At 46.6% G+C, this 12,232-nt stretch overlaps 1 protein-coding gene across 1 annotated transcript in view; it reads left to right on the top strand.

Annotated features, from left to right (window-relative positions):
• Positions 1-11,813, top strand: part of plppr2a (phospholipid phosphatase related 2a) — a gene marked incomplete at both ends in the record, with an annotated part of 61,604 nt that extends 49,791 nt beyond the window's left edge. Inside the window, 5 exons of the mRNA XM_080855992.1 lie at positions 8,016-8,136; positions 8,572-8,822; positions 9,642-9,818; positions 10,481-10,608; positions 11,705-11,813. Coding sequence (XP_080712118.1) covers positions 8,016-8,136; positions 8,572-8,822; positions 9,642-9,818; positions 10,481-10,608; positions 11,705-11,813 — 786 coding nt within the window. The remainder of the gene's footprint in view (positions 1-8,015; positions 8,137-8,571; positions 8,823-9,641; positions 9,819-10,480; positions 10,609-11,704) is intronic.
• Between the last annotated feature and the right edge of the window lie 419 nt (positions 11,814-12,232).

The raw sequence follows: 12,232 nt of genomic DNA, 5'->3' as shown, positions 1-12,232 counted from the left end.
TATTTATTGCCCCTCAGTCTCCCTCTGTCTCGTCTCGTCTCATATCTATATCTCATCAACATCAAATTTTTGCCTCTTTCTCACCGTACCCTTCCTCATACCCATCCCTTTCCCCTCATCCTTCCATCCCTTCCTCTGTAATGACACTGTGCCTGCTGTACTGTCCTTTCTGCCCGTTCAGATTGCACTTGGGCTGGGTGCACCATCTGTCTGACATTCTGGCACATAACTGCCAAACGGGAAAGAAGGGAGAAAAAGAGCAGCGGAAGGCAAGATTACTCTTAGACCAAGGAACTGCAGTGGGTAGAACATGGGATAGCATTAATGAAAAATACAAATGGATGGGTAAGGGAGAGAGAGAGAGAGGGAGAGAGAGAGAGGGGCTAATAACAAGATTGCATGGCACTCCAAACAAAGGAATATTCATGCATGCCTTAGTTAAGGAAGGTCAGGGTTTGTTTGATTGGGAACAGATGCATTGCTGAGTACTGGAGGTGGGCTAACACTTAGATAGCGTTAGTGTGTAGTCTTTAGAACACTAAGCATATTTGTTTTTCTTTGGGAGAAACACACAAACACACAAACACACAAACACACAGACACAAACACATAAACACAAGCATTGATCAAACACACAAGCACACAAACACAAGCATCGATCAAACACACACAAACAGAAGCATCGATCAAACACACAAACACAAACATCATGGCGTGCTGACAGCGCACTGCGAGAGCCATGAGATCAGTGGGAAATCCCTCCATCATGAAACCTGTCTGCCAATCAAACACATCCTCACAGTCAGTCAAAAAAAAATACACAGTCAGAAACACCAGTTCCTCCAGTATCTAGTAAAGCACTAAGGGCAGCCCAATATTTACATTCAGGTCAAAGGCTCCTCCATAAAGCCACACAGGACCAGAGGCATGTATAACCCACCGCACTGGCCCTGGGAAGGAGATGGCATGCTACTGATGCCACTGCATGCTAGTGGGGGTGGGGTGGGGTGTCATGTTGCTGTTGTTGTGGTGATAATGATGTTGTTGACCTTTAAGGAAATAAGTGATTCATTAGCAGTGATATTTAGAAATGTATGGCCATGGACTCAGGCTGTTTACTGGAGTAGGAGATAGATACGTTATGTAGCCAACATCCCAGATAATGTAGCCTAGGACCTTACGCATTTCAGCATAGCCACATTACAAAAACGTGTGCGTGCGCATGCGCATGTGTGTGTGTGTGTGTTTGTGTGCCCATATGTGTGAAGATCAAAGATAAATGTGTGTATTCTTGATAGCAACTGCTCCATGTCTGCTTCACTGAGTGCACATCCTATTACTTCCAGGATCTTTGCACTATATGTGCATTCTGCAAAATCCCTACCATCTGTGTGTGTGTGTGTGTGTGTGTGTGTGTGTGTGTGTGTGTGTGTGTGTGTGTGTGTGTGTGTGTGTGTGTGTGTACCCTGGCGCATCGAGTCTCCCAGAATCAGCCTCACAATCACATCTGCTCTCATCCTCTATCCTTTATCCTTCAACTGATCTCTCAGTCTACACATCCTATCTCTCTGTTTCACACCTCTTACTACACTAAACTAGCAGCCACAGTCTCCACATCCTATCCCTGTCTTTCACACCTCTCACTGCACTTTTCTAGCCACATTGTATTGTAATTACAATAAGGGCTGGGAGACTTACAGCAAGTCAGTGACAAATGCTTTGAAAGAAGCTTGGAAAAAGGCTATGCTAAAGGTATGCTTTCAAATAAAGCAACAACCAATCTTATGTATGCAGGACAGACTAATGACCCAGCTTATAAAGCAGTTACACTAACCAAGGCTTGTTCAGAGCAAGGCCCATAAATCTAAGTGATGGTTTGCAAGGGACTCCGCAGACATTGCTGAACTACGCCACAGTTTGCTCAACCCACTGGAGGAGAATCGTTGTAATGACGCTCAAATTCATCCCAAGTCCAATGAGCCATCACAGAGCCACACTGAATGAACACCCTCAGCTGTTTGACTCTTTGAAACTTTCTCCCCTTCTGGCTCGAGAGGGGCGTGCAGCCAAAACGGTAATTACCAGTCTGTCCCAGCAAGAGTTGATTAAGTGTGTGCCGTGTACTTTAGCATTACTCACAGTCAAAACACACACACACACACACACACAAACACACCCGACTCTCTGCCTTTGTCATTCTCCATTCCCTCCACACACACACTCAACCACACACAAACAAACACAGACACACACACTTCCAAACACAAACTCTCCCCCTCAGTCTCTGCATTTGACATTCTCCATTCCCTCCACACACACACTCAACCACACATGCACGCCGCACACACACACACACACACACACACACACACATCCAGCGCACCCCTCGGCTGTCAGACTGGTTCACCGATGCGCCATCAGACGTGGGTGAAGAGCAGGACACGCTGTCTCCTCCAGTCTCCTCTTTGTCTCCACGCAAAAGCTGATGTCATAGATGGGGAGTGTAATCGCTCAGCGGGCTATTCTTGGCTCTCCCAGGCGCAACCCCCCCACCCCACCCCACCCCCACCCCCAGCACGCTGGTCCATAGCCAGACAGTCTGTGTGGATTTACAGACTGCTTCAAGGGTCCCAGAGACGGAGCTTTGCAGCTGCAGATGTGACGTCCCAGTGACCTCAGCCGAGGCCGTGGTGTTGCTATACCTTGTGGCAGTAGCTTTGTGGGGCCCGTCGCTTGCTCAGGCCAAGGCCGTGGTGTTGCTCTACCTTATGGCAGTAGCTTTGTGAGGCCTGTCACTTGTTCAGGCCTGCTTGCACGAAACCAAACAGTGCAACCAACTGCAGCCTTTAAGCCCTAAGTGCCTCGCTCATGTAGCGTACGTGGGCATTCATTTCCCATGAACGATGCTGCTGAGGAAAGGTGTTAGCAGAATTCTAATGCACCTATTCCGTGGCACTGGGCACCTTCTATGAGACACGAACTGTGGCAGTGAAATCTGATCTATTGCTCATGGGCCTACTTCATTTTACTACAGTCTCTCCTCCTTCTCCACCTTTCCCTTGCTTTTTCTCACATCACCAAGCAGAGCTGAATCACCAACCCCAAACTTGGCTGAGTTCCTGCAGCAGCCTTCTCTGTATGTCCTCTACCTCAGGCACTATGCTACACCATTTATCTATTCCTTTTGGAGTGCAGTCCACTAGGTATAGTCGATCAAATCACATTTCATTTTGGCCAGTGTCCAGATTCTGTGTTGGTAGTGCCAACCCATTATACAAGGGTTAAAATGGGTTTGTATTGTAGTTATGACTACATGACAGATATTCTGGAAGAGGGAATGTAAAGTTGTAAGAGTTGTGAGGTTTTAGCTGTGTAACGTTAGTTTAGTCTCTTTGATGACACTCAGGGTACTCCAGACAACTGCTTGTATCAGTTGAAAGAACACCTGAGATCAATGAAAGCCTGATCTCAGGCACAGAAGACCTTGGCTACACTAGTACGTTTACATAATGGCATAAACCCGATTTTGGCTAAAGCCCAGGTTATCTATCCATGGGGGGCTAACTGCTTTATCTCACGGTACATGGCAGTGACAAATCCAGAACTTGGCCACGTCTGTTGAAATCAAATGTGGAATGTTTACAAGCGGGCATCTGCTACCGTTGATTATACAGTAAATAAGTTGTGAAATGAAACAAAAACACATCACAGTTAAAGTTGTATTAGTATTGATTGATTCACATCGATATGAATGGATGACATGACTAACAAGTGGTGGAAAAGTAATATGAAAATATTTGTTCAGTGAATTAGCGCGTTCTGTCCAAAACAGTCGCAGTCAACGTTTTTCTAATGTCAACACATTGGTATAGGCTACCACATAACTATCATCAGAAATATCCTGGTATGTCGCAACAAACCTTTGATCTCAACAGAATATTCAGTATAGAATGGGAATAGAGCAGTATCTTTCATCGCGTTTTATCACAAAGAAAATGGTGCATGGTCTTGATAATTTACATTTCATTTCTGTATTTCAAAGTGAATGAGCACAAGAACAGTGAGCGTCTAGCAGCGATTATCATATCATAGACATATATGATGCATGTATATATGTCTATGGACGGGATCTCAACCATGCGCAAAAGACGTCATCTCCAGTTGTTTTCTAGTTTCAAAAGTTACAAGCGCGCGTTGTCCAATATACAACCAAATCCGATCGAGTTATCTGGGGGTGTAAATCGGACTTCAGCTGGACACAGCAAATCTAGATTTGTGGAGTTACATGAAATAGATCTTCGATTTAAACCCGAAAACGCCAGAAATCTGGACACATGTAACCGCACTGACTGACAAAGTGTGTGTGTGTGTGTGTGTGTGTGTGTGTGTGTGTGTACGTGTGTGTGTGTGCGTGTGTGTGTGTGTGTGTGTGTGTGTGTGTGTGTGTGTGTGTGTGTGTGTGTGTGTGTATGTCTGTGTGTCTGTGTGTGTGTGTGTGTCCTCTTGCATTTTGTCCAAAGTCATGGACCATCCCAAGTCACCCATCAAACTCTAAGCTCTAAGTGTTCTTCCAAATTATGCAATTGTGTGCAGTGAGGGAGAATATATAAATTGGGGCTCCATATAAGCCTTTACTGAATCAGGCCTTTTAATGCCATGTTGCATAGGGGCCTTTAAGGCTGGATTTTACTTCTCCGTACAGCACGATTTTAGGCACATAGGAACGCCTTCAGGGAGCTGGAACGCCTTCTCAGGTAGCTGGAACGCCTTCTCAGGTAGCTGAAACGCCCTCTCCGTGCTCTCCAGAGCCCTCGGACAGCTCTCCGTGTCCCCGCAAAAATTTCTGTCGGCCCGTTCATGATGACGGATACTACTTGGCCGTGATTAGCCCACTACGACATGCAGAGGCTCACAAACAAGCCCTGTTAAAAGTACAACCGCGCACGAGAGTGAGATAAGCATATTGAAATTACATTTTTAACATTGCAAGAACGGAATGAAATAGCCTACACATTACACATGATAGGCATCTGCTACGCCCAAATAAAACTCACATTGTATGCTATACCAGAAGAGGCACAACAAAAGATATTAGTTTTTTCTTGTAAACTTGAAGTCCACGTATACAACGTAAGCACAGGATTTTTCAATATGTTGCGATCATTTTTCGAAATCTCCACTAAAAACCACTTGTTAGGAATGTCATCCATTCATATCGATGTGAATCAATCAATACTCATACAACTTTAAATGTGATGTGTTTTCCTTTCATTTCACAACTTATTTATTGTATAATTCAGATAGCAGTTGCCCCTTTGTAAACATTAGGCTACACATCGTATGGTCTCGTCACATGATCAGATAGAGATTTGACATTGGACAACAACACAAAAATTACCCAGAAATCATCATTGAAAATCTGACGAAAATACCGAAGAAAATAAGAATGTATGCATTTAATTGAATCGTTTTTTAATAGTTTCTATAGTGTAAGATAAGCATATAATTTTGTTGTAGATTGCTACTGTTTCTCCCACAAAAAATACCTACCATGATAGAGATAAGTTTGCCCTTTCAGGTGTATATATAACATTAGACAAAGTCAGAATATTGTGTGTCTGCTGACGCCTGCTGCATTTGAGCAGTGACAACGGTAGGTAAGTGACAGATGTAATGTTGAGGCAATGCTAACTAACGACAGAAAGACGCCATGGAATTGCATTCCTTTGGCAAATAAACCGCTACTGCGCCTGCAGTTGTGGTAATGAATTGTTTTCAGCACCCACAGCCGTTGGAGCACTATAACGGGACATAAATGCTAACTAGTACGTACTATCCGGCCGCCCGCCCACCCGCCCGACTATCCGACCCGACAGTTTGAGTACTTTAATGGCACCTTTAATGAATCAGGCCTGCACAGCCATGTTGCATAGGGGCCTTTACTGAATCCCTTTACAGCCATGTTGCATAGGGGCCTTTAATGAATCCTTTACAGCCATGTTGCATAGGGGCCTTTACTGAAGCCTTTACAGCCATGTTGCATAGGGGCCTTTAATGAATCCTTTTACAGCCATGTTGCATAGGGGCCTTTAATTAATCCTTTTACAGCCATGTTGCATAGGGGCCTTTACTGAAGCCTTTACAGCCATGTTGCATAGGGGCCTTGGCATGGGGCATAAGCCAAATAAATGGACTAGTGTTGAATAGTGTAACATAGTGGAGAATCAATCAGTGCACATAAAGCACACTAAGACAAGGAGACTAACTCTAATCCTATTGAGACATAATAGAAATGATGTAATCAATCAAAGCACATAAAGCACACTAAGACAAGGAGACTAACTCTATTGCTATTGAGACATAATAGAAGATAATGTAATAAATCAGAGCACATAAAGCACACTAAGACAAGGGGACTAACTCAAGCAGTGCACATAAAGCACACTAATACAAGGGGACTAACTCTATTCCTATTGAGACATAATAGAACATGATGTGTGTTGGCCTTCTTCAGGGCAGCCGTGTGTTATCTCTAAAAATATCAATCTCCATGTATCCTCCCTCCGTTGCTTCATGACAGCAGTAGTCACTCTGAGTAGCCCACCTTGCATGGTACAGCACTCCCCCATCAAGTGCAGGATCTCTGGGGGGTGTGTTTGGCATGGCCTGGTGGATGGTGGCATGATCAGACGGGCCGGGGGGTTTGGCAGAGTGCTCCTCCATACAGATGTCTTTGATAGGGAACACGTGCCTATGTGTGTGTGCCTCAGATCCTCATGTGTGTGTGCCTCAGATCCTCATGTGTGTGTGTGTGCCTCAGATCATTATGTGTGTGTGTGTGCCTCAGATCCTCATGTGTGTGTGAGTGCCTCAGATCCTCATGTGTGTGCCTCAGATCCTCATGTGTGTGCCTCAGATCCTTGTGTGTGTGTGTGTGTGCCTCAGACCCTCATGTGTGTGTGAGTGCCTCAGATCCTCATGTGTGTGTGAGTGCCTCAGATCCTCATATGTGTGCCTCAGATCCTCATGTGTGTGCCTCAGATCCTTGTGTGTGTGTGTGTGTGCCTCAGATCCTCATGTGTGTGCCTCAGATCCTTGTGTGTGTGTGTGTGTGCCTCAGATCCTCATGTGTGTGCCTCAGATCCTTATGTGTGTGTGTGTGCCTCAGATCCTTGTGTATGTGTGTGTGTGTGCCTCAGATCCTCATGTGTGTGTGAGTGCCTCAGATCATCATGTGTGTGTGAGTGCCTCAGATTCTCATGTGTGTGCCTCAGATCCTCATGTGTGTGCCTCAGATCCTTGTGTGTGTGTGTGTGTGCCTCAGATCCTCATGTGTGTGTGTGTGTGTGCCTCAGATCCTCATGTGTGTGCCTCAGATCCTCATGTGTGTGCCTCAGATCCTTATGTGTGTGTGTGTGTGTGCCTCAGATCCTCATGTGTGTGCCTCAGATCCTTATGTGTGTGTGTGTGTGTGCCTCAGATCCTCATGTGTGTGCCTCAGATCCTTGTGTGTGTGTGTGTGTGTGCCTCAGATCCTCATGTGTGTGCCTCAGATCCTCATGTGTGTGTGAGTGCCTCAGATCATCATGTGTGTGTGAGTGCCTCAGATTCTCATGTGTGTGCCTCAGATCCTCATGTGTGTGCCTCAGATCCTCATGTGTGTGTGAGTGCCTCAGATCCTCATGTGTGTGTGTGTGCCTCAGATCCTCATGTGTGTATGTGAGTGCCTCAGATCCTCATGTGTGTGTGTGTGCCTCAGATCCTCATTTGTGTGCCTAAGATCCTCATGTGTGTGTGTGTGCCTCAGATCCTCATGTTTGTGCCTAAGATCCTCATGTGTGTGTGTGAGTGCCTCAGATCCTCATGTGTGTGCCTCAGCTCCTCGTGTGTGTATGTGCCTCAGATCCTTATGTTTGTATGTGTGCCTCAGATCCTCATGTTTGTATGTGTGCCTCAGATCCTCATGTGTGTGTGTGTGTCTGCCTCAGATCCTCATGTGTGTGTGTGTGCCTCAGATCCTCATGGGGGAGCTGATGGTGTTTTTCCTGAAGGCGGGGGACACCCGGGAGAAGACCATCGTCACAGCAGACTGTTGCTACTTCAACCCCCTCTTCAGACGCATCGTACGCTTCCTGGGTAGGGGCATTATGTTCACATACGCAGAGACACACACACACACACATACACACCCTCCACATACACATACACACGGACACACAGACACACACACACATACACACATACACACATCCAGCTATACTGTACATCAACACTCATATGCTGTCACATAGATTACTTAAATAAGATTGCAGGTGAAGATCAGAGACTATCCTCAAAAGGAAAACAATATTTGATCAGATTTTGGTTCTGTCATCACCACAGCATTGTGTTCTTACATTTTGAAGGCCAAAAAGGAAGGCAATTACTGATTTGATGAATTAAATAATTATACTTTGGTCTTTTGACAATACTTCAAATATGATGTTCTCTCTCTCTCTCTCTCTCGCTCTGTCTATCTCTGCCTATCTCTCTCTCCCTCTCTCTCTCTGTCTCTCTCTCTCTCTCTCTCAGGGGTTTACTCGTTCGGCCTCTTCACCACCATTATCTTCGCAAACGCTGGCCAGGTGGTGACGGGGAACCAGACGCCTCACTTCCTGAGTGCCTGCCGGCCCAACTACACGGCGCTGGGCTGCCAGTCGGCCATGCAGTACATCACGGAGCGGCGCGCCTGCACAGGGAACCCTCTGCTGGTGGCCTCCGCACGCAAGTCCTTCCCCTCCAAAGACGCCGCGCTCAGCGTCTACTCAGCAGTCTACACGGTGGTGAGTAATGGGAGTGGTGCAAGAAGATTCATTATTCATTTGCTCAATTCCTCACACACACACATACACACACACAAACACACACACACACACACATACACACACGGTATACTGTAGAGAGAGGCAGGCATTACTTTATCTCTGTCTCTTTATCATGCTCACAGACACACTAAGGAAAGACTTGAGGTCGTTAGTCACATACAGAGAGGAGAGAAGAACATTTATCATTCCTACATGCAGTCGGAGGATGATCTTCACTCTCTCTCTCACACACACATACACACACACACACAGGGGTAAGGGGACATTCATCATTCAAGGATACACAGGAGGACGAGCTTTGTCATATGAAGGTCAGCCTTAGACAGTGTGGAGGTTCTTCTCATGGAGTGCTTATTCATCCAAACCCTGCTCCTGACCCGTGGTAGAGCAGGACACTGGGTTATGTCCTCACATTAAGGGCTCAGCGAAGGGGTTTAAATCAGAAGGCTGAACCCATCTCTCTGACCTAGCCTCTCTCAGATTGGCTTCAGTTATTGTGGTCAATACCTTTTTTATATGTTATAGATTCATTTATATACTTATTATTCAATTTTTATCAAAAAAATGTAACCCTAACAATACCTTTTTTATATAAAAAAGCAATAACTGAAAGGCATTTCCATCCCTTCAGTGAGGTTTTATGATGAATGTATATGAATATGTGACATACATTAATGTATATAGAACATACTTCACATTAACATGTACTGTTTATTCACATGAATGCACATGCAGATTAATACCCACCCATGTATTCTGGGTCTCTCTTCTACCTAGATGTACGTGACGCTGGTGTCTCGGACGAAAGGCACCCGTCTGGCCAAGCCTACGGTGAGCCTGACGCTGCTGTGTCTGGCCATGCTGGTAGGGGTGGTGCGCGTGGCCGAGTACCGCAACCACTGGTCCGACGTGCTGGCCGGCTTCTTCACCGGCGCTGCCATCGCTTTCTTTCTGGTGAGGAGACCACTGCTGCACAGAGCAGGAGGGGGGGGACTCTGGTCACGCCATGGGGGATGTTGGTCGGGAATCGATGCCATAGATTATTACTATGCATTGAAAGGGATTAGCTGCGACTCTGCATGCATTCATACAAGTGCCTTTCATGAGATTTCACCACATCTCATTATAAGTTGGAGGCTCAGTGAAGGGGTTTAAATCAGAAGGCTGAACCCATCTCTCTGACCTAGCCTCTCTCAGATTGGCTTCAGTTATTGTGGTCAATACCTTTTTTATATTTTATAGATTAATTTATATACTTATTATTCAATTTTTATCAAAAAAATGTAACCCTAACAATACCTTTTTTATATTAATAAGCAAATAAGGCCTCTGGGTTACTAAATATAGAGGGATTACTGAGCACTTAAGCACTAGGCCTGGGCGTAAACAGACTAAAGTTTGGGCGTTCTGTTTGTGACTGACTTCATGCCTGACAAGATTTTCTTTTGCTTTTATTTTACATTTGATTTACCAATTTAGTGGTTTAACACACAGATTGAATACTTTTGAATGACAGATTATCTGAGAAAAATGTATCTCAGTAGGTTTGTTGTCTGTATGGTTGTTTAGTCTTTCGCCCAAAACTGCTCCTGTCTGTCTCTCCCCTCAAACACCAGGTGACTTGCGTGATCAACAACTTCCAGCACGTTCCGCCCCCGCCTCCACCCGTGCAGCCCCAGCGGCCCGAGTCCATGCTGGGCGTGCCCATGGTCTCGCTGCCCTGCGTTGAGAGTCCACTCGAAAAGTTAAGTGGTTCCCAGGTAAGGGGCGGGGGTGGGTGAGCGGCCGGCCTGCGTATCACGGGGGACTCCCCCGTTTCCCCTCTGTCTTTCCCGGCTGACCCCTCCCCAAACGCCCCCCCCCCCCCCCCCCCCCCCCCCCACTCTTTGATCTGCCTTCACGCATGCCCACACCCTGTCTGATCACATACTCTTCCCTACTTACCTCCCAAACCCCCTTTGCACCAGCTAGCCTTCTTTATGTCCCTCCACCGTAATCCCACAATGAGTCCTACTCTCCTCCTGCATCTGTCTTAGTGTTCTCCACTTACTCAAACCCACACTGATCGACTCACCCAGTGACGCGGCCAGAGACAGCATGCACTCTAAATGGAGGAAGAGCCAGTTCGAGCCTCCCCCGTCCCTGACCGCTGTGTAGTGCTGATGCCTTCTTCATGTCACCTGTTGCTATAAGAAGGCTTGCCCCTTGGAATAGCCCTGAATAAGAGAAGACTAACACAGACAAGAAGAGGATCCCTTTAGAGGAGGTTGGAGAGGTGGAGAGGCCGTGTTGATCCTCTTCAGCAACGCATGAGTCTGCTGTTGGTCCTCTTCTACCCCACATTCACCCCCCACACACACACATCCCAGCCCCATTACTAGGAAAGCAATTTGGCTAGAGGACTTGAGTCAGCACCTAGCTGGCCTAAATTTACAGCCACGGGGACCTTGGAGCACCCAGGCCTTGTTAATATTCGATTAAACCTGAGCCTCCCGCCCCGGCTGCGTCTCCACCAGGCCAAACACACTCATCCCTAACAACGTCCCTCTCTCATGTCAGCTGTCATCCTTCCTCTCCACCCCAGCCTTGTCTTTGTCCATGTGGAAGTGTCCTCCACCGACCAAACCCCTTTTGCTTTCGTTTTCATGTACTATAACCCCAACCTCTGTCTGTCTGTCTGTCTATCTGTCTATCTGTCTGTTTGTCTGTCTGTCTGTCTGTCTGTCCTCTTCTTTTTTCTGCCTGTCTTTCGATCTATCGCTCTCACTCTTTCTTCCATTCTCTTTCTCTCTTTCTTTTCTTCCTTTCTCTCTCTTTCTCTTTCTGGCTTTCCCCAGCAGACTCCACGGGGATCACCATTTACTGAGATCACATGACCATCAGCCCTATCGGTTCCCCGCCACCCCCGATGTCCTCATACCGTCTCGCTCCATTTCCAGCGAAGTCTAGACCAGCCGGCAGAGCACTCACATCACTGCGCAGCCCACCCGGGCGCCAGACGCTACGCCACCCTCCACCGCTCCTACTCCACGCAGGTCTAGACCACCACTACCACCCTGCCCTCCGCCACCACCTCTATCATACTACACCCCCTCCCCATTCTCAGATCACTCTCCCCCCCCCACCCCCGCCAACTTCAGTGAAACTTTCCTTAGACTTCCCGACTGGCTGTCTCTTGTATTCCTGATCCTAAAACCCTGGGGAACCGATGGGTCCCATTTGGAGGGACTCAACAACTTAAAAAAAAAGAAAAGAAAAAAGACTGCAACTCTCAGTACAGTGTCAGGTGTTTCTTATTTATTTTGTGTGCCTGAAGAGGTTTGTTTGTATGTTTCGTCTTTTGATATCAGTTGTTGTACTAAGTATGA

Source organism: Sprattus sprattus, assembly GCF_963457725.1.
Source record: "Sprattus sprattus genome assembly, chromosome: 18".
NCBI lineage: Eukaryota > Metazoa > Chordata > Actinopteri > Clupeiformes > Clupeidae > Sprattus > Sprattus sprattus.
This window is presented reverse-complemented; position numbering and strand designations above follow the sequence as displayed.